This window comes from Schistocerca gregaria, chromosome 2, assembly GCF_023897955.1.
Source record: "Schistocerca gregaria isolate iqSchGreg1 chromosome 2, iqSchGreg1.2, whole genome shotgun sequence".
Taxonomy (NCBI): Eukaryota; Metazoa; Arthropoda; class Insecta; order Orthoptera; family Acrididae; genus Schistocerca; species Schistocerca gregaria.
This window is the reverse complement of record NC_064921.1, coordinates 655,280,531-655,300,841: the sequence shown is the minus strand read 5'-3', so window position 1 is coordinate 655,300,841 and position 20,311 is coordinate 655,280,531. Positions and strand designations below refer to the sequence as shown.

Genomic DNA, 20,311 nt, shown 5'->3' with positions numbered 1-20,311 from the left:
GTCCATAAGCTCTTATCCAACTGAGGAAAGCGGATTTACACTTAAAAATGGAAACTGAACCATGTTTCCTTTCTGGAAAATCTTCACATTGAGACAGGAATGGTAGCTTAGAAGGGAGAGTGAAAAAATTCGTGGTCTGCCTGTGATTCAGTCCTATGACTTTTTGGTTTCCAAGTACATTTTTTACTGCTAGACCGGAAGGCCAGAAGTGGAAATTTGGTCCAGCTTCACTGCTCTCTGGGGTTACAGCAGTTGTACCACTAGCGGTGATAGTATCATTTTCACAGTACAGGGGTCACAGTTAAGTAAATTTCCAAGAAATATCTGTAAATTACATAGGCAAACCATCTTCATGAATCACTCTATTAGTCAAAACTGGATCTAAATTCCTACAGTAATTCCTGATTGGCCCGAACATACGAACACAAAGTGTGTACCAGCAAAAATCCCTTGAACAAGAACAGAATTCCAGAATTAAAATTTGCTCTGCAAAGGGGTGTGTGCTGAAATCTTTTAAGATTATAACAGTCTGTCAGAAATGAATGGGAAATAAATTACAAGGAGCATACTGAAAAAGACAAGGAAAAGCAAAATGTTTATAAAACAAAACCAGGAAAGGGGACTTGGGCAAGATGGGAAGCAGAACAAGACAAGAAAGTATGTGGCAGACTGCAAAAAATTAGGAGAGTAAACTGAGATACAAGCATGTGAAGAATGATGTAAAGGAAAATGAAGGCTAACAATACGAAGAGGTGATGACAATACTATAAGTAACATCAATATTCTGTTGAGTAACCTGTAGATCGTAAGAGCAGAAACTATGGTTCCAGTTTCATCAACTGAGTCAGATACTCCCTCCTAACATCAGTGTTTCTGGTTTTCAGAGAAAGAACTAGGTTCCAACATCTCCTAGGGCTATCACCATTCACCACTAGTGTCTCTTTCAATTAGAACACCCCCCCCCCCCCCCCCAATCTCTTTCTCTCTTCCAGACTTTTATGATGCATGAAGTAACATTATGTTTTACATTTTTCTGTACCTAATGCTCATACACATGTAGGCAAATTCACAACCCTCCTACTCTTCCCTATTGTGCTCTTTACTATTTTACCATAACACTTCTCTTGTGCCTGAGTAATTTAATTCTCCATGTCTTAATACTGTCCAGATTTCTGCCCTTATTCCATTCCAGGTAACCTTTCTTTTCACAGAGTGTCTACGTGGACAAGGAAAAAAATTTTCCTGGATTTCCCGGTTAAAAGTACACTTTCTCCCGGGCGAAAATACACTTTTTCCATGTTAAGTGACCGTATACTATTCCTTGGCACTGTAAAACTCTTCAATCCTTTGAATGTTTATAGTTTTATACACCGATGTAGAATTTCCCGCCACTTTAGGAAACGAAACTCAGGGGGGAAAAACATGTTTTGAAACACCTTTGATGTGCAGCAATATGTACACTGCATATTTTCATATTACGAAGGTATAAATTCGAATTCCACCAAATACCACATGTTACTTTCTGAAGCACTGAAATCTAGATTGCGATGCGCTTTTGTAAGTCACTCATCACTCATGTCACGTGATCTCACCAACTGATGACACCATAGGACACGTGATGTAGTCAGCCAATAACAAGATCACTCTTAAGTAGTGCGAAAACACAAATAAGTTAATGGTTTAAATTAATATACATAGCATTCACATATAATATTGGTCTCCAAGATTAATAAGTTGGAAGAGAAGCTAAGCTTCCACATATAATGTTGATCTTCTCTGTGCGTGATACACTTTTAAGATACATCACACAAATGTGCCAGTAAAATTTTAATAACGACGTAAATGTGTGATGATCTGAGCTCGAAATTCTTCTAAATGGCCATCCTCAAAGAGTTGATTGAGAGTCAAACACTTTGTTAGTTAAGAAATTCATCGTACATTCTCGCACATAGTTCATCTTGCCTAAAAGGAAATTTGCTTTTAACGTATGTAACACTTTTCAAACCACCGTTCCCAATATTTTCCCGCTATCTGTTAGAAATAGGTTCGTTTCAGGAGTTGCAAGAGAGCAATGATGCAGGAAGGCCTTACGTTCATACGTGTAGGAAATTAAAAGATCTTACATTATGTCATAAAAGAAACAAGACATCAAAGGATACTTCAAGAGCATCGGAATTTTGTGAACCATACTATAATGGATAATTCGGATTAAAGTGCACATTCGTATGTCCAGATTCGGATGTAAATTTTCTTGGAGTACAAGTATTGTACTATCTCATGTTTGGTTCTTTATTATGGCATAATGTCGTACGTGTACTTGAAATCTGCAAACAGTTGAAACCACCCAACAGTGTGAAATTAAACAGTTCGTTTCAAACAAACTGACTGCCTCAGCAGAAAATATTAATAAAAGCCAAATCTCTTTAGCAAACCGACAAAGATAACTTCATTGTTCCTCAAGGCGATTAATGCTTGACTGTCAGAAAGGTGGAAATAAAATCTGAAGTTAATGACATATTTTAGCCATCCGTAATTATACGAATGTATTTTAATTATTTGATATCTCCTTGTCACAAAAATCTGTTTTATCTTTTAACATGAGAGCAATAAACGAAGAAGAAACAACAAAATCACTGAACGTAAACAGAGGTCAAGTGGAGATGACCCACCACAACTCAGACTGCCCTGCGCATCAGGCCCGGATTTACTATATTTCCGAACCGGGGGAATATTAGGTAGTGGCGTCAAGCCACACTTCTGTAAAAAGAAGCGGGAGAAGGTACTACTCATATGCGACTCAACTACGCATGCACAAGAGCCCGCCCGCAACTGCTCAAAGGAATCTAATTTAAACAGTTGTCATGTCATGCTCACCAGAGGCAATTTGTTGTTATGAAGCATTGAATAGTCTTCCAAAAGCCTTTGACACATTTTGCTGTTGGCAGATGCTTGTATGAGCACTGTGTTTTGTTGTTGTATATGGCACATTTCCTTTGCAACTTAAGTTTATTTTACTTTTTTTTTCTCCTCTCTCACTCACTCACTCACTCACTCTCTCTCTCTCTCTCTCTCTCTCTCTCTCTCTCTCTCTCATTCATGTTTTGTTGCCGCAGTGTTATTATGCAGTAGTGGGGTACAGTAATATCATTTGTTAGAGTACTGGTTCTTACCACTCAAAATCACAAAAATTTAACTGAAAACTATAACAACAAAAAATTCCCAGAACTGTAAACAATTCCGGGGTTTTTCCCACTTTTCTCCTGGACGAAAAAATCCCGGGTCATATACACCATGTTTCAAATGTGTAACCTGCTCTTCACAGTCATGTTTCTCCATTTTGCTCTGTTGTAACTTACTGCTGCCCTTGCTAATCTTTGGAACGGCTATATTTAATAGTTTACTCTTTTTGAAAGAATGAAACATTATTGTTGTGCATTCATGTTTTGTGTGCTTAATTATTCCAAACATCGTGTATAGAATTTTAACAATTTACAGTGTACGGTTCATTGTTAACAGCCGTCTGAATTGGTAAATTTGTCGACTGCAAACGAAAATTGAGAAAATAGTATTTCATACTGTTACTAAACACTCCATCAATGAAGACCATGTACTTTGTATTAATGAATCTAAAGTGGTGAAACGATAAAGCGTGCTCCAGTCATCCAGTTGAGGTCACCACAAAGGAAACCATTGACAAAATCCATGCTATGTTAATGCAAGACCACTGAATAAAAATTCATGAGATTGCAAAGACTGTAGGCATCTCAACTGAGCTGTGCATAATATCCTGAATGCAGAATTGGCTATGAAGAATCTGTTTGTGAGGTGGGTGCTGTGACTGCTCACAGTCAGCCAAAAGCATATCCAGCACAGCATTTCAACACGGGCATCAGCACAGCATTTCAGCTTAATGTCTGGCAATGTTCAGTCACTACTTGCAAGACCTTTTGCACTGGTCAGTGACTGTTGATAAAATTTGGGTATATCATTACACACCAGAGTCAAACAGCAGTTAAGGTTGGTTGGTTGGTTTAATGACTAAAGGAACCAAGCTATGAGGCCATCAGTCACTACTACCTGGAATAGGCAAGTCAACAAAACTACACAGCAGAGGAGGGCCTAGTGAATAAACTCAAGGAAAGAAAAAATTTAGGTCTGCCAAAGGTCAACAAAGCCTATGGGAAACGAAGTGAGGTGCCCCATCCAGGGAAGAGCCGGAGCCCCCCCCCCCCCCCCACACACACACACACTCACACAGACAGTGCAATTGGGAACATACCTGCTCCCCCCCCCCCCCATCCCCCACCAAATCAAACAGAATACGCAAGAAGTGGGGAAAAGTGCAAAAGACCAGATAGGGTAAGGGCAGACTACGAAGCCTGGGCAGCCACTATCCATTTGGGGTAGAGGAGGCAACAAAGTGTCATGCCAACCTCTCAATCAGCTGACAAAGCCCCAAACCCCCTTCATGAATCAACTGTTAAACCAGGTCAGTGCTGAGGCATCATCCACTAACACTGGGCGTAATGAGTCAGGAAGATCAAGAGTCCACCACAGGATGGCTAGATTACGACAGTCCACCAAAACGTGGACCACTATCAAATGGACACCATGACAACAGTGGGACAGATCCTCACAATGGAGGAAATGACCATGAGTCAGCCAAATACGGCCACTGTGAAACTGACAAAGGAAGTGGAGTCCTTGCAAGAGGCATGCATAGACGACCCCCACCTATTTATGGTCTCCTTTATCACCCACAGTTTGTTCGGCTAAGTCAGAGTACTTGATGGCATAATACCAATCAAAAAGCCAATTCTGGAGTACCAATCTCAAGAGGCAGCTTCTCAGTAGCCAATTTGACCAGCCTGTCAGGTCATTCTCAAGATCCCCCAATATGACCTGGGGCCCAGAGAAAGACCACTGAGTGTCTACATTGTTTTGAGGGCAAAAAGGGAGTACTGCATAACCAGGATCAACAGATGGCGAGGGCAACACTGGCCAAACTGTTTAAAGAGTGGCTACAGATGCGGAAGGCCCCACTGCTGCAGGAACTCATATGCTCAAGAGCACGAGTGTTAGCTACCAACTCCACTGGGAAAATACTGCAGCCATCCAGCAAGGAGTGGAGTTCATTAAATCCTGTATAAACATAAGCAAAGCTAGTATGACTGGCAACCATCCAAATTGATTACTTCTAAACCCTGAAATGCATCAAGAATGGAGCAGAATTGGTGACAGCCATAGGATGAGCTAAGTACTCAGACTTTGTCAGAGGTCAAAACAGAGTGGTGGATTGGATACGCACCATGGAGATGTACTTGAACAAGCCTGGAGAAGATGGGATAGTGGGGAAACACAGACTTCAGAAAAAAGAATGCAGGTATGGATGACTGTCATAACACCAGACCTGGGATGCTGTTGGGGGAGGTGGATCTCAGTATGTGGAAAGAGGAGACAGTAGTTCGGATGCTCCTGGGGGCAATAGAAGCATAATGTATAAGTGACCAAATTATTGTTTGTGCAGAATCCATAACAATGGAAGCCCTGCCTCCGTTAGGTAGCCGATCACAGGGCTAGTCCAAAAGGCACAAGTTGCCAGAGTACTGGGTCCACAAACTGTAATGTTGAAGATATTGCCAGCTGTATATAAGACCCTGTAGTGTAGACAGCATTGGACCAATACTGTGTAGAGTAGTGTCAGAGTACAGCAATCCATGTCCCTGTTGGTGTTGCTAAGGTACTACTGAAGAGCACTGAGGTGGATGCAACCAACGTGTCTGCTTTAGTTGACAGAGCATGAAGGACCAGCCAAAAAACAATGTGAGTCTACCACATTGAGGGACTGGCCCTCAAGGTACAGATCCAGATGGGGCTGGAATGTAGCCTTTGACACATAATATGTTAAATAACTTGCAGAGAACAATGGTTTAACTGATCGGATGATAGCTGTTCATCTGAAGAGCCAGTTTACCCAATTTCAAAACTGGAATAACAACACTTTCTAGCCACTGGAAAGGGAATTACCCCTTGCTCCAGAGACAGTTATAATGACAAAGTATACAACATTGGCTACCCACTGATAAGTGTTGAAGCATTTAGTTGTGCACCCACTCCAGCCGGGAAGCCTTGTCAGAGCAGAGAGCATGGCTACTGGTGAATTCCTACTCACTAAACAGGGCAATATAAGGCTCCAGGTAGTGGGGAATGAAAGATAAAGGGAATCATACCAGATGGTGTTTGAGAAGGGGGAATGTGGGCAGGTAGTGGACCAACTCTGAGTCCTGGGCAAAATGCTCAGTGATAGTGTCCAACGGGTGAGGATAACCACACATCAGGCAAAAATGCAGTAACCGCACAGCAGGCAAAAATGCAGCTCATCTTTGCCCACACCTGTGAAGAGGTAGTATTTGGCTGTACGGCAGCGACATATTGCTCCCAACAATTCCCTTTCTGTTGTTTAAGAAGATAATGGGCCCTGACAAGAAGCCATATAAAGGCTAGGAGATGAACACAAGAGATGGATGCCATATATAGTGCTAGAGGGCATTGTTGTTGGTTTTTAATAGCCACTGCAATTTCAGGGGTCAAGCATGAGACAGTCTGCCACTGGGGAGAGCCCCATGGGAGAAAAAATTATGCCAAAGCAATTTCAGGGGTCAACCAAGGGATAGTCTTCCATCAGGTAGGACCCCGAGGAAGAAGGAATTGTGCAGAAGCAGCTGTCAAATGGATGGCTTCTGTCAAGCTCTGTATGGACTCACCAACGCTGTCACGTTGTGGAGTGTGGCAGCAGAGAAAAACATCTAAATCTGCATCAGTAAAAGCCCACCTGGGAAGGTGTCTACAAGAGCAATGCTTAAGAAAAGATGAAGACTACCAGAAAATGATAGCTGTCTCACAAATTTTCATGAACTCCCCACGGAATGGAGGGGAGACATCCAGGTTCTACATACAGAAAGATCAATGGCTAAGAAAGTGTTGAGTGCCACATGCCAATCAAAAGTGTGGGAGGTCCTGCGCTGAGGAGGCAGACATCAAGCCCTACCAGCATGTCTTCAACAATCCTGCAGCAGCGAGTGGTCGCAGTACCACCCACAGAGGGTTATGAGTGTTAAAATCCCCAAGGATTTTGTACGCGCCACCCACACACTCGCAAAGAACTGTGGGCCTTCTGGAGAAAAAAAGGCAGTCAAAACAGTGGACAAAGGCTGATGAAAGTGAAACAAAGATGGCAGCCACTATTTTGTCACAGCTCATAAGTGATGGCCACCAGTTTTTTTCGATTCCAAAGGAATAGTCCTCATGGGTTGGTTGGAAAAAGGCAGAACCATAACTGGATGCTGTTATGCTTCACTGTTGGATCATTTGAAACTTGAGCTGGGTGAAAAAAGGCCACTGTTGGTATGCAAAAATGTGTTATTTCACCAGGATAATGAAACATCCCACACATCAGCAATAACAATGGCAGAAGGGCAAGAACTGGACTTCGAATTTGTTCTTCATCCACCTTGCTGATCAGATTTAGACCCAAGTGACTTCTTCCTCTTTCCTAACATGAAACTTTGCTTCCTGGAAAGAAAGTTTCATCAAATGAAGTGATGGTTGCAGTCAATGAGGTTTTTGCAGACTCTGACAGAACTTATTTTTCTGATGGGATGAAAAAGCTGGAGGACTGCTGAACCAAGTGTATGTCCCTCACAGGAGAATATGTCAAGTAAGATGAGCTGCTTACGAAAGAAACATTTTTTCTTGCTTTTCTAGCAGGCTTATCAAACCATCCCCATACAGCAAGAATATTATAGTACATATGTAACAAGACATTTTATGTCAGTATTAAAATTATATATTGGATTTAATAAAGCTCCTGTTGTTTTAGGCTCTCTGTAAGGATATAGTCTACAGCAAAGACAAACTACAATGAGCAGTTTAGCAGAGAGAAATTATTGTTTTCACTGTATAGCTTGATCAACTTCTCACCTATCGAATATTTATATCACATGTTTTTGTGGCTCTTGTAGTAATGTAGCACCTTCTCATAAAATTGCAATGTACTCTCAGTCTGTCTGGTTCAAGTCTTAGTGGAGTTCTTTCAAGATACCATAAGCTGAATTTGTTATGCAAGTTTATGAGGATACTACGCTAATTTTACGTAAAGTCTACAAAATAATTTTGACTAGAGTAAAACATTATGTTCTATGGTCACAACAGTAAGTAGTCTCAATACAAAATTCTAAATAATACAACACTATAGAGAATATTTCAGTGATACACTTACCAGATATGATAATCGCTAAATATTAAAATTCATTAAATATTTCTGAAATAACGAAATGTACGTGTAACCTGCATCCACAATCATATGCTTCATGTAATTTACAGAGTGAGTTTTCCAACAAAAGCTGTCAATTCAAGTATTTAATTTTTTCTGTTCCATATATTCTGGTATTCAAGCACATCTTTAAGCAAACAATCAGTTTTGTCAATTAAAGCCAGATTTTCTGTGGGATTAATAGTGACCTTGCTTTACAGCCAGCTTGATAGCAGACAGTAAAACTGAAGATACCAAGATACTGTTCAATCACATATGCCTTCTTAAAGAAAAATATCCACAGACACCCAATATTTAGCAACCATATGAAAACAAAAATATCCCAACTGCAGTACAATTATTTGTGAGTGGTGTTTAGCATCAGAATTGTGTCAATATTGAAAATTCATTAAGTTCATAATTCCACGTTTGTGACGTCTAGAAAAACAAATACTAACCAGTCTTAAATAGATCTCAGAATTTTGACATGATATTAGTGCAGCAGAAAGATGCAGATTACAGGTGCAAGGAAAAAAAAGCAAACAAACAAACAAAAAACAAGAGGAAGACATATACGGTAATGCCAATGAAGCAAATAAGGTCACTAGTAGAGGTACAAAGTTAAATAGTAGCATATTACTTGTATGTGGCTGGTTTTCATGTTGCTATCCCACGCGCAGTTGGCTGCAAGACCACCAGGTGTTTTGCCCAAGTTGCAAAGGGCATCTTCAGATAGAGCTGGAGAGCTATCTGGAACGAGATAGCCAGGCACCCGGGGTCGATGGGGAGGAGCCTGCCTTGTGGTTGACTGGTGAAATTTAAACCACATTAGGCATTTATGGACAGGAAAGGATGCAAAGGAGCTGTTCTTAGTAAAATGGACAAAATGACTGATGTTATTCCAGCTGTAATCATTGGTTCCAACACAGTGGAGGAAAAATATTAAACTTGATGAACAGAGAAAAGAGAAAATACTTTTAAAAAATACAATCATAATGATTTTTGGAAACACTGCCTTTTTAATTATTTGTTAGAAATGTAAAAACTAAATCAATGTATTGTAAGTTCCGCTTCAAGCAATGAATGTGAAGCAAAAATATTTTGTTAGTGAGACAGACATTTCACCTCCACGCTTCCAGATATGTGAAGGAAAATGAAAGTCTGGAAATAGTGTTACTAGAATGCTAGCCACAAATTTCACAACTTTATAACCACAATACCAGGTCTGAGTTCAGAAGTATTTACCACAAGGAACTTCTTCTCTAGGTCTTTCATTTCCTGTTAACTGAAATTCAGAGAGTTAGGAGAAAATTTTAGTGTTTCAGTATTGTTTTCAATTAGAATTAGTAATGACCAAATCATTGATGTCCTTCAATCTTTAAAAACAACATTTTTTCTAAGAAGTATATGGGACTGGTAAAAGGCATACTTTCATAAGCCACTGTAATCATACAAAAAGTGACAGAAGCATGAATAAGAGATTACATCTGAAATGGCATCAGCCAGACTTTTATGTTCAACATAATTTTTTCCCCTCTTCTGTATAAAGATAAGAAAATACAGAAGAAAAATGAAAATTCACACAAAACATATACATTTTACATCTGGAATATACAACTCCTTTGCCACAGGGTGTTACTTGAAAATGTAGAGTACTACTCTGTAGCTAAAAGTTCCAGATATGAGAAAAGTGAACTGAAGTTCTCTGACAAGTCAACAGTCATTCTCCAATCTTAATTCCAAAAAATGTAAATTTATACAATCCATTAACTGACAAAATTATTTTTAATGCTCAATACACAAATTTTCATGTGCACATTTTAAGGCATATTTGTTGATGCAACAGAAACTTTGACAGGAATTCTTAAAACAAATAGAGAGTAGAAATGAAAGTGCTACTCACAACAGTACATTTATTTATATAGATGCTGACAAGCAGGGTGCATAAGATTTTGAGTAACAGGTGCTACTGTTAATTAACTTGTTCTATGATAAGCAATTCAAGTATGTTTATAACTTCTGCTGCCATGATACTTGAATCTCAGGACCCATTGTCACGTATAAAGTGTACACACAGAAAATTCTATGGCCTATTGACTAATATAATTAGTTCGTTTCAAAAACACGCACATATATTCAAGTGAAAGAGAGAGAGAGAGAGAGACAGAGAGAGAGAGAGAGAGAGAGAGAGAGAGAGAGAGAGAGAGAGGAGAGAGGGGGGGGGGGGGGGGTAACAGAGTTATAAGTAAACATAAACAGATAGAATTTTGACAATAACCAGTGGAAGTAAAACTTACTAATATCCACAAATGACAAAAAAGGCTGAATACAAAATACTAAAAACAAATCTGATAATACATAAATAACCTGAAGAACAAACCCTGTTCCTTTTATTACATTTTCCCCAGCTAGCAACATAACAGTGATGCCGATTCCTAATTGCCTCAGCAACAATTTTTATAATGGAGAGCCTTTCTGCAAAGTTCAGGAGCTTTATACATTTTTGTTCACCTGTAGCAACAGGTGCACAAATAAATATTAATAGTGACTCCAGTAAAATGTAAATTTGTGAAGGCAGTTAGTTACTTAAAAGATAGGTGCACGACCACAGAGGGAATACTCCCAGAGCAGACACTAAAATAAAAATTGCAATGTATTTATCAGGAAGCACAAAGACAAACACAAAAAATAGAGAAAGTTATTTCCAGGACTGTAGCATTGGAAGGATGATTCAGAATATAGCAGATGGGCCTCATAAATTGAATACAAATGGAAGAAATGTAATTGGTAACAATAATACTTAGTGTCGAATGAATCGACAATAACACTGTAGATACTGCTACCCAATGCCACCATTCTTGCATCTGTTGAAACAGTTTTTATGTAATCTAAAATGTTTGTCTGAATATAGTACTAGCTTTCACATCTAAGAATATAAATATTCTTGGTGTCAATTTGCCCCCCCCCCCCCCCCCCCCCCCATGAACCATGGACCTTGCCGTTGGTGGGGAGGCTTGCGTGCCTCAGCGATACAGACAGCCGTACTGTAGGTACAACCACAACGGAAGGGTATCTGTAGAGAGGCCAGACAAACGTGTGGTTCCTGAAAAGGGGCAGCAGCCTTTTCAGTAGTTGCAAGGGCAACAGTCTGGATGATTGACTGATCTGGCCTTGTACCAATAACCAAAACGGCCTTGCTGTGCTGGTACTGCGAACGGCTGAAAGCAAGGGGAAACTATGGCCGTAATTTTTCCCGAGGGCATGCAGCTTCACTGTATGATTAAATGATGATGGCGTCCTCTTGGGTAAAATATTCCGGAGGTAAAATAGTCCCCCATTCGGATCTCCGAGCGGGGACTACTCAAGAGGATGTCGTTATCAGGAGAAAGAAAACTGGCGTTCTACGGATCGGAGTATGGAATGTCAGATCCCTTAATCGGGCAGGTAGGTTAGAAAAATTAAAAAGGGAAATGGATAGGTTAAAGTTAGATATAGTGGGAATTAGTGAAGTTCAGTGGCAGGAGGAACAAGACTTCTGGTCAGGTGACTACAGGGTTATAAACACAAAATCAAACAAGTGTAATGCAGGAGTAGGTTTAATAATGAATAGAAAAATAGGAATGCGGGTAAGCTACTACAAACAGCAAAGTGAACGCATTATTGTGGCCAAGATAGATACAAAGCCCACAAATACTACAGTAGTACAAGTTTATATGCCAACTGGCTCTGCAGATGACGAAGAAATTGAAGAAATGTATGATGAAATAAAAGAAATTATTCAGATAGTGAAGGGAGACGAAAATTTAATAGTCATGGGTGACTGGAATTCGAGTGTAGGAAAAGGGAGAGAAGGAAACATAGTAGGTGAATATGGACTGGGACTAAGAAATGAAAGAGGAAGCCGCCTGGTAGAATTTTGCACAGAGCACAACTTAATCATAGCTAACACTTGGTTTAAGAATCAAGAAAGAAGGTTGTATACATGGAAGAACCCTGCAGATACTAAAAGGTACCAGATAGATTATATAATGGTATGACAGAGATTTAGGAACCGGGTTTTAAATTTTAAGACATTTCCAGGGGCAGATGTGGACTCTGACCACAATCTACTGGTTATGACCTGTAGATTAAAACTGAAGAAACTGCAAAAAGGTGGGAAATTAAGGAGATGGGACCAAGATAAACTGAAAGAACCAGAGGTTGTACAGAGTTTCAGGGAGAGCATAAGGGAACAACTGACAGGAATGGAGGAAAGAAATACAGTAGAAGAAGAGTGGGTAGCTTTGAGGGATGAAGTAGTGAAGGCGGCAGAGGATCAAGTAGGTAAAAAGACGAGGGCTAGTAGAAATCCTTGGGTAACCGAAGAGACATAGAATTTAATTGATGAAAGGAGAAAATATAAAAATGCAGTAAATGAAGCAGGCAAAAAGGAATACAAACGTCTCAAAAATGAGATCGACAGGAGTGCAAAATGGCTAAGCAGGGATGGATAGAGGACAAATGTAAGGATGTAGAGGCTTATCTCACTAGGGCTAAGATAGATACTGCCTACAGGAAAATTAAAGAGACCTTTGGAGAAAAGGGAACCACTTGTATGAATATCAAGAGCTCAGATGGAAACCCAGTTCTAAGCAAAGAAGGAAAAGCAGAAAGATGGAAAGAGTATATAGAGGGTCTGTACAAGGGCGATGTACTTGAGGACAATATTATGGAAATGGAAGAGGATGTAGATGAAGATGAAATGGGAGATATGATATTGCGTGAAGAATTTGACAGAGCACTGAAAGATCTGAGTCGAAACAAGGCCCCGGGAGTAGACAACATTCCATTGGAACTATTGACAGCCTTGGGAGAGCCAGTCCTCACAAAACCCTACCATCTGGTGAGCAAGATGTATGAAACAGGCGAAATACCCCTAGACTTCAAGAAGAATATAATAATTCCAATCCCAAAGAAAGCAGGTGTTGACAGATGTGAAAATTACCGAACAATCAGTTTAATAAGCCACAGCTGCAAAATACTAACACGAATTCTTTACAGACGAATGGAAAAACTAGTAGAAGCCGACCTCGGAGAAGATCAGTTTGGATTCCGTAGAAACACTGGAACACGTGAGGCAATACTGACCTTACGACTTATTTTAGAAGAAAGATTAAGGAAAAGCAAACCTACGTTTCTAGCATTTGTAGACTTAGAGAAAGCTTTTGACAATGTTGACTGGAATACTCTCTTTCAAATTCTAAAGGTGGCAGGGGTAAAATACATGGAGCGAAAGGCTATTTCAATTTGTACAGAGTCGAGGGACATGAAAGGGTGGCAGTGGTTGGGAAGGGAGTGAGACAGAGTTGTAACCTCTCCCCGATGTTATTCAATCCGTACATTGAGCAAGCAGTAAAGGAAACAAAAGAAAATTTCGGAGTAGGTATCAAAGTCCATGGAGAAGAAATAAAAACTTTGAGGTTCGCCGATGACATTGTAATTCTGTCAGAGACAGCAAAGGACTTGGAAGAGCAGTTGAATGGAATGAACAGTGTCCTGCAAGGAGGATATAAGATGAACATTAACAAAAGCAAAATGACGATAATGGAATGTAGTCGAATTAAGTCGGGTGATGCTGAGGGAATTAGATTAGGAAATGAGACACTTAAAGTAGTAAAGGAGTTTTGCTATTTGGGGAGCAAAATAACTGATGATGGTCGAGGTAGAGAGGATATAAAATGTAGACTTTCAATGGCAAGGAAAGCGTTTCTGAAGAAGGGAAATTTGTTAATATTGAGTATTAATTTAAGTGTCAGGAAGTCTTTTCTGAAAGTATTTGTATGGAGTGTAGCCATGTATGGAAGTGAAACATGGACGATAAATAGTTTGGACAATAAGAGAATAGAAGCTTTTGAAATGTGGTGCTACAGAAGAATGCTGTAGATTAGATGGGTAGATCACATAACTAATGAGGAAGTATTGAATAGGATTGGGGAGAAGAGGAGCTTGTGGCACAACTTGACCAGAAGAAGGGATCGGTTGGTAGGACATGTTCTGAGGCATCAAGGGATAACCAATTTAGCATTGAAGGGCAGTGTGGAGGGTAAAAATCGTAGAGGGAGACCAAGAGATGAATACACTAAGCAGATTCAGAAGGATGTAGGTTGCAGTAGGTACTGGGAGATGAAGAAGCTTGCACAGGATAGAGTAGCACGGAGAGCTGCATCAAACCAGTCTCAGGACTTAAGACAACAACAACAACAACTACTACAACAACAACAATAGGTATTTAGTTGAATCAACAATTTTTAAATTTGTATTTTTTTATCTTTTGATTGAAATGTAATGGATTCTTAGTACTTGTATGGAGGTGCTCTTACTTTTTATTTTGTACAGCCAATTGCCAAGTTTCACACCATACAGATATCTCTTCTAAATAATTTTGTAATTTGTACTGATCTTTTGCATCTACATCTAAATCTGCGTACATACTGTGCAAGCCACCTTACAGTGAGTGGTGGAGTGTACCCTATACCACTATTAGTCATTTTCTTTCCTTTTCCACTCGCAGATGGAACAAGGAAAAAATAATTGACTGTATGCCTCCTAATGAACTCTAATTTCTTTGATCTTATCTTTCTGATCAGGTGAAACATACTTTCCTATAATTCGCCCAATAAAAGCAAGTCGACCATCCTTCCCTACCTCAATCATCATATGCTCATTCCATTTCACATCGCTCTGCAAAAGTTACACACAGATATTTAAATGATATGACAGTGTCGAGCAGGACACTACTAATGCTGTATCAAAACATTTCGGGCTTGTTTTTCCTACTCATCCGCAGTAACATACATGTTTCTACAATTACAGCCGGCTGCCATTCATCATATTAATTTTATCCAAGTAATTTTGTATCACCCTACGGTCACTCATCTTTGACACCTGCTAATACGTCACAACATCACATTCATCATATTAATTTTATCCAAGTAATTTTGTATCATCCTACAGTCACTCATCTTTGACACCTGCTAATACATCACATCATCACCAGCAAAAAAAACTGCAGATTGCTGCCCATCCTTTCCAACATCATTTGTATTCATAGAAAATAATAGTGGTTTCATCACACTTCCCTGGGACACTCCTGATGATATCCTTGTCTCTGATGAACACTCACTGTCAAGGGCAACATACTGGGTGCTATTACTTAAGATGTCTTCAAGCCACTCACATATCTGGGATCCTGTTCCATATGTTCGTCCTTCATTACCAATCTACATGGGGTGCCATGTCAAATGCTTTTAGGAATCTAGAAATATGGAATCTGACTGTTGCCTTTCATCCATGGTTGCAGGACATCGTGTGAGAAAATGGCAAGCTGAGTTTCACGTGACCAATCCTTTCCAAAACTGTTCTTATACCTGGACATCTAGGAAATTTATTATATTTGAACTCAGAATATATTCTAGGATTCTGCAGACAGATGTTAGTCTGTAATTTTTGCAGGTCCACTCTTTTCGCTTCTTATATTCAGGAGTCATCTGCACTTTCTTCCATTCATTCGGGACTTTGCACTGGGTGAGAAATTCATGCTAAATGCAAGCTGAATAAGGAACCAACCTCGTAGATTAGCACTGGCATCCTCCAGCATGACAGTGTCAAGTCTCTCATGTAGCATTTAAGTCTTATTATCCTGGTCTTGAATGTATTAATCAGCTACTTTGACAAGGCCATGATTTCCTAAAATCATGCCCTGAAAATGAGGTCCATTCTATCTGAAATTTTGCCCACCACAGCTAGAATAGCTCTTCATTACCATCCCAATCTCCGCACCATCCTTGTCAGACCCTATGTGCCTTCTGCACCCATCTCCCTACCCTATGGCTCCCACCCTGGTGACCATCCCCATTGCAAGACTTGGCCTATGCAACCTCCTACCACCATTTCTTCCAGCCCTGTAATTGGCAAAACGTGTACTATCAAAGAGAGAGCCACCTGTGAAAAGACACTTTGTACACCAGTTGTTATGTAAACGCTGTTTGACTTTTTACATTGACATCACCTTTTTTGCTGCTCCCACCTCTATACATTTTATGCACTTAACTTTTCACTCCTATTAACTCGTGCACAATGTTTTAGTAGTATTCTCTGTCTTGCATAGTGGCTATCTTCGGTCTTCTAGTTCTCAGTTTTTCAAATCTCATCTGGCGCAGTCCTAAACAACCAGTCTTTCCTTCACATCCCTTAAAGTAAGTCTTCTCTGACCCTGGTTTCTGGATGACTTCTCTGAACTCTAATCCTTTTCCTAAACCTCACCAGTTATTTTCCCTGATCCTTCCTCTCCTTCAATCCTTCTGCCAGAGGAAGAAACAACTGGCTCCAAAAGCTTATATGTAATACCTTTTTTGTGTGTGTTCTCCTGTTAGCCACTTGGTCAATAGATTCTTTTATCTATCCAATTACATTATATTTTCAAAAACTGATCACTGTATTTACTGTTTAATTGCTATTTGTATTATAATGGCTCAGGTTTAAAAGTTGACAATAAATGCTTATTGGTCCATCAATATTCTTTTAACATTCCCAAGAGTATTTGGCTTTGCTTTTAAAAATGCTACTCTTTAATTAAAACTGTGTAGGAATGTTTCCAGAACATTCAATCTATAACAGAAGCTTTGCATTGACAAAAGTCTCTTGTTGTTCAAATGCTAATTATCTTTTAAACAGTTTATTGCATTCAAGCAAAGTAGGTTAGGAATAAAGACGTGTACTGTGTGACGGTCACTGTGGAACATTTTGGAAACAATGGTATTCCAACCAGACCAATTCCTCTGCTTCACTACCACAGAACAACTGCATGTGGCACTATTCGTAACAGGCACAACATACAAAACTGTAGATGTAATTGAAATGGGGAGAAACTGAGTTTAAGACAACTGACAAAAAGACTCCTATCAGATGGTGTGATAAAAGTGTGGATTTTGACAACGTGTAATACCACACAAATGGTTGAAACAGAGAAGACTGACAGAAATACTGGCAAAAATGTCAATAAATCCCAAGTATTGTAAATTACAATTCAAGTACGAGTGCTGTTTACCATTGTGACATACTACTGAGCTCACTAAGAGTAACGCATAAGACTGTCAAACGGTATAAGAAACATTTTGTGTGTGTGTGTGTGGGTGTGGGTGTGTGTGTGTGTGTGTGTGTGTGTGTGTGTGTGTGTGTGTGTGTGTGTTTTCTGGATTAGAGCATTTTAAATGCTCATGCTCTCCACAGGTTGATTATAGGGTGAAAACAGCACTTCCAGAGTTTCACCTCCCTCTCATTACAGAAATAGTTGAAAAATATGCAACAGAATGGAGAAAAGCAGGCTAAGGTAGGCACTTCGATGACAAAAGTCCTCTATGATTTACAGGAAGGCATTTTCCAGATGTTATTGTGAGTGAACATCGAAAGAAACATGCACTAATGTGTTGATCTGTGGTTCTCACAAAACAAAGTGGCCAGGAAACCATGGCAACATTTGCAACATACCATTATATGTTGTATCCTGTTTCAAGTCTTATGATGCAAAGAAGCATTATTAATCATCGAGAACTAAAATTGATAGTTGAAATTACTTGACACTCCTGAGTAAATTATTCAAAAAGGAAAGAAAAAAAGGACAAGATATAGATATACATTTATAGTATGACAAAGTTAAAAATTACAAAGTTATATATAGAGTGGGGAAAAGGCACCATTTTTAACTTTGTTAGTACCGGAGCAAAGCCCGTATCAAAAGTAACGAAGAAAAATATAAATGAGTGCAAAACGTGTTCAAATAGTTCTTTCAGATGAAAGAGTTCATTGGCAAATGAACAGATCTGGTGTTTCCGATACTACAATACACACCATCCAGTCACATTACTGCGACCACCTGTCAAACGTTTGAATAACCACTTTTGCACTGCACACCATTGCAAGACGTGCAAGAAGAGAGTCAACACAGATTTTCAATTGGGTTTAAATTGGGCAAGTTGGCTGGCCAGAGGAGTACAGTAAACTGATCCTTGAGCTCTTTGAACTACGCAGATACATTATGAGCTGTGTGACACATTACATTGACCTGCTGCTAGATGTTATCGTGCTGAGGAAAAAACAAACTGTGTGTAGCAGTGGACATGGTGCCCAAGGATAGATGCATACTTTTGTTGATTCACTGTGCATTCCAGAATGACAGGATCACCCACTGAATGCCACAAAAACATCGTCATACCATAATGCACCCTCCCCTCTGGCCTGGATCCTTTTAACAATTGTTGCATGGTGTTTGCTTTCACTCATTTCACACTGACTTTTGAGTGTAAAATATGAGCCATCCAAAAAAAAGGCACCTGTCATCACTCACTGGTCGCCCAGCTGCGCTACTGGTGTGCAAATTCCTGCCTTCATAGCCGATGAACAGCAGTCAGCATCAGTGCATGTACCAGGTGCCTGCTGCTGAGGCCCACAGGCAGCAACATTTGCTGAACAGTCATTGAGGAGGAACTGTTGGTAGTCCCTTGTCTCACCTGGGGAGTCAGTTGCTCAATGTGTATACCCACACTCATGTCCGCGGCCATCATTCACCCCTTTCATCTACGGCCCGTGGTGAACCACAGTTGCCTCAGAGCCAGTTTGTCACATAGGGTATACTTTAACCATGGTGGCACACAAACAGTTTACAAACTTAGCCATTTCAGAAATGTTTCCACCCTTGCCACCTCCACTCTAGCGCTGAGACCTGTCATCTTTGAGTGGATATTGCAAATTAACATCAAACATAGGAGCTGGTCAAATCTAAGTGCAACGGAGCCGTAGTAAGTGATAAAAGGTGTTCCATTGTTGTAGTAGGATGGGGAGAGGGGGTGGGGTGGGGGTTAGAAGCACAAGGGAAGTTAGGTCGCAGGATTATGTTCATGCACTTCCCTCCTTCATAGGTCTACAAACTGAGGAGGTGATCCTCCACTCTGTCTACTACACAACATCATAACAAGCAACTATAGTGTATTTCACAAAGTCCTCCACAGTGGGTCTCATGAATCACTGGTGGCGCAGTATGGAGACATGCCCGGGGAGTGTTTGTTTAATACAAAATACGTTAACACTACGTGGAACACACATGAGAGTTACTAATAACACTAACTCAGATAATGCCTATCAACAGAATCTACATAAATCTCTGCACACAGTTCTACAAGGCCAGAAAAGAAATTGATACTGTGTGTTGAAACAAGCATTCAAATGCTTCAAGTTTCAGAGTTTGAAGCGCCTCTCAATATGTAATTATGAAATATACTGGTAACAAACAGATGTGGTGTTTCAGATACTACAACACCTCTTCCACAAGTGATGTAAATATTCAGGATTAACTCTGACAGTTCAACAAAAACTACACACAATGGTATAAAATTATTTCAACGTGACTGCAACAGTTATACCAGATATCCCAATTTTTTGGCAGTGAAACATTCCTAAGAAACATAGTGAGTACTGTAAAAAGTATTCAAACTTAAAAAGAATTCAAAAGCTTAAAGATTCCAAACTTGAAGCATCTCTCCAGATTTTTTTTTAAAAAAAAGGTGCTAGCAACAGACAGACCAGATTTTTCATCAGCAGCAATATCTATTCCATGGACAAAGTAAATACACAGAGTACATAGCATCAGTTGACTGACACACACACACACACACACACACACACACACACACACACACACACACACACAGTGTGATCAAATTATTCCATGTAAAGGAAAGAATTTGTATTAAAAAAATTTTTTTTTGTTTGTTTTGAAGTTTGTCAGGCCAGAGAACAATCAATTTTATTTATGTACTCAAAAATGCATTCAGATGCATCAGATGTGTGCTTCCACTTGTGAATTGTCTGTGAGTAAATTATAGTGCTAGAATGCACCAAGAGCACAGATGAAGTGGAGTGAGTGGAAGAAGTGATTATACAGCATTTATCTGGCAAGCTCTTGGCACA

At 39.7% G+C, this 20,311-nt stretch overlaps 1 protein-coding gene across 4 annotated transcripts in view; it reads right to left on the bottom strand.

Annotated features, from left to right (window-relative positions):
- LOC126334690 (zinc finger protein ubi-d4) overlaps positions 1-20,311 on the bottom strand; it is a 229,701-nt gene that overhangs the window by 144,177 nt on the left and 65,213 nt on the right. For 2 of the 4 annotated variants that reach the window (XM_049997177.1, XM_049997179.1), the window contains exon 4: positions 8,952-9,119. The exons of the other annotated variants lie outside the window; for them this stretch is intronic. In XM_049997177.1, the coding sequence (XP_049853134.1) occupies positions 8,952-9,119 (168 nt within the window). The remainder of the gene's footprint in view (positions 1-8,951; positions 9,120-20,311) is intronic. 4 annotated transcript variants of the gene reach the window in all.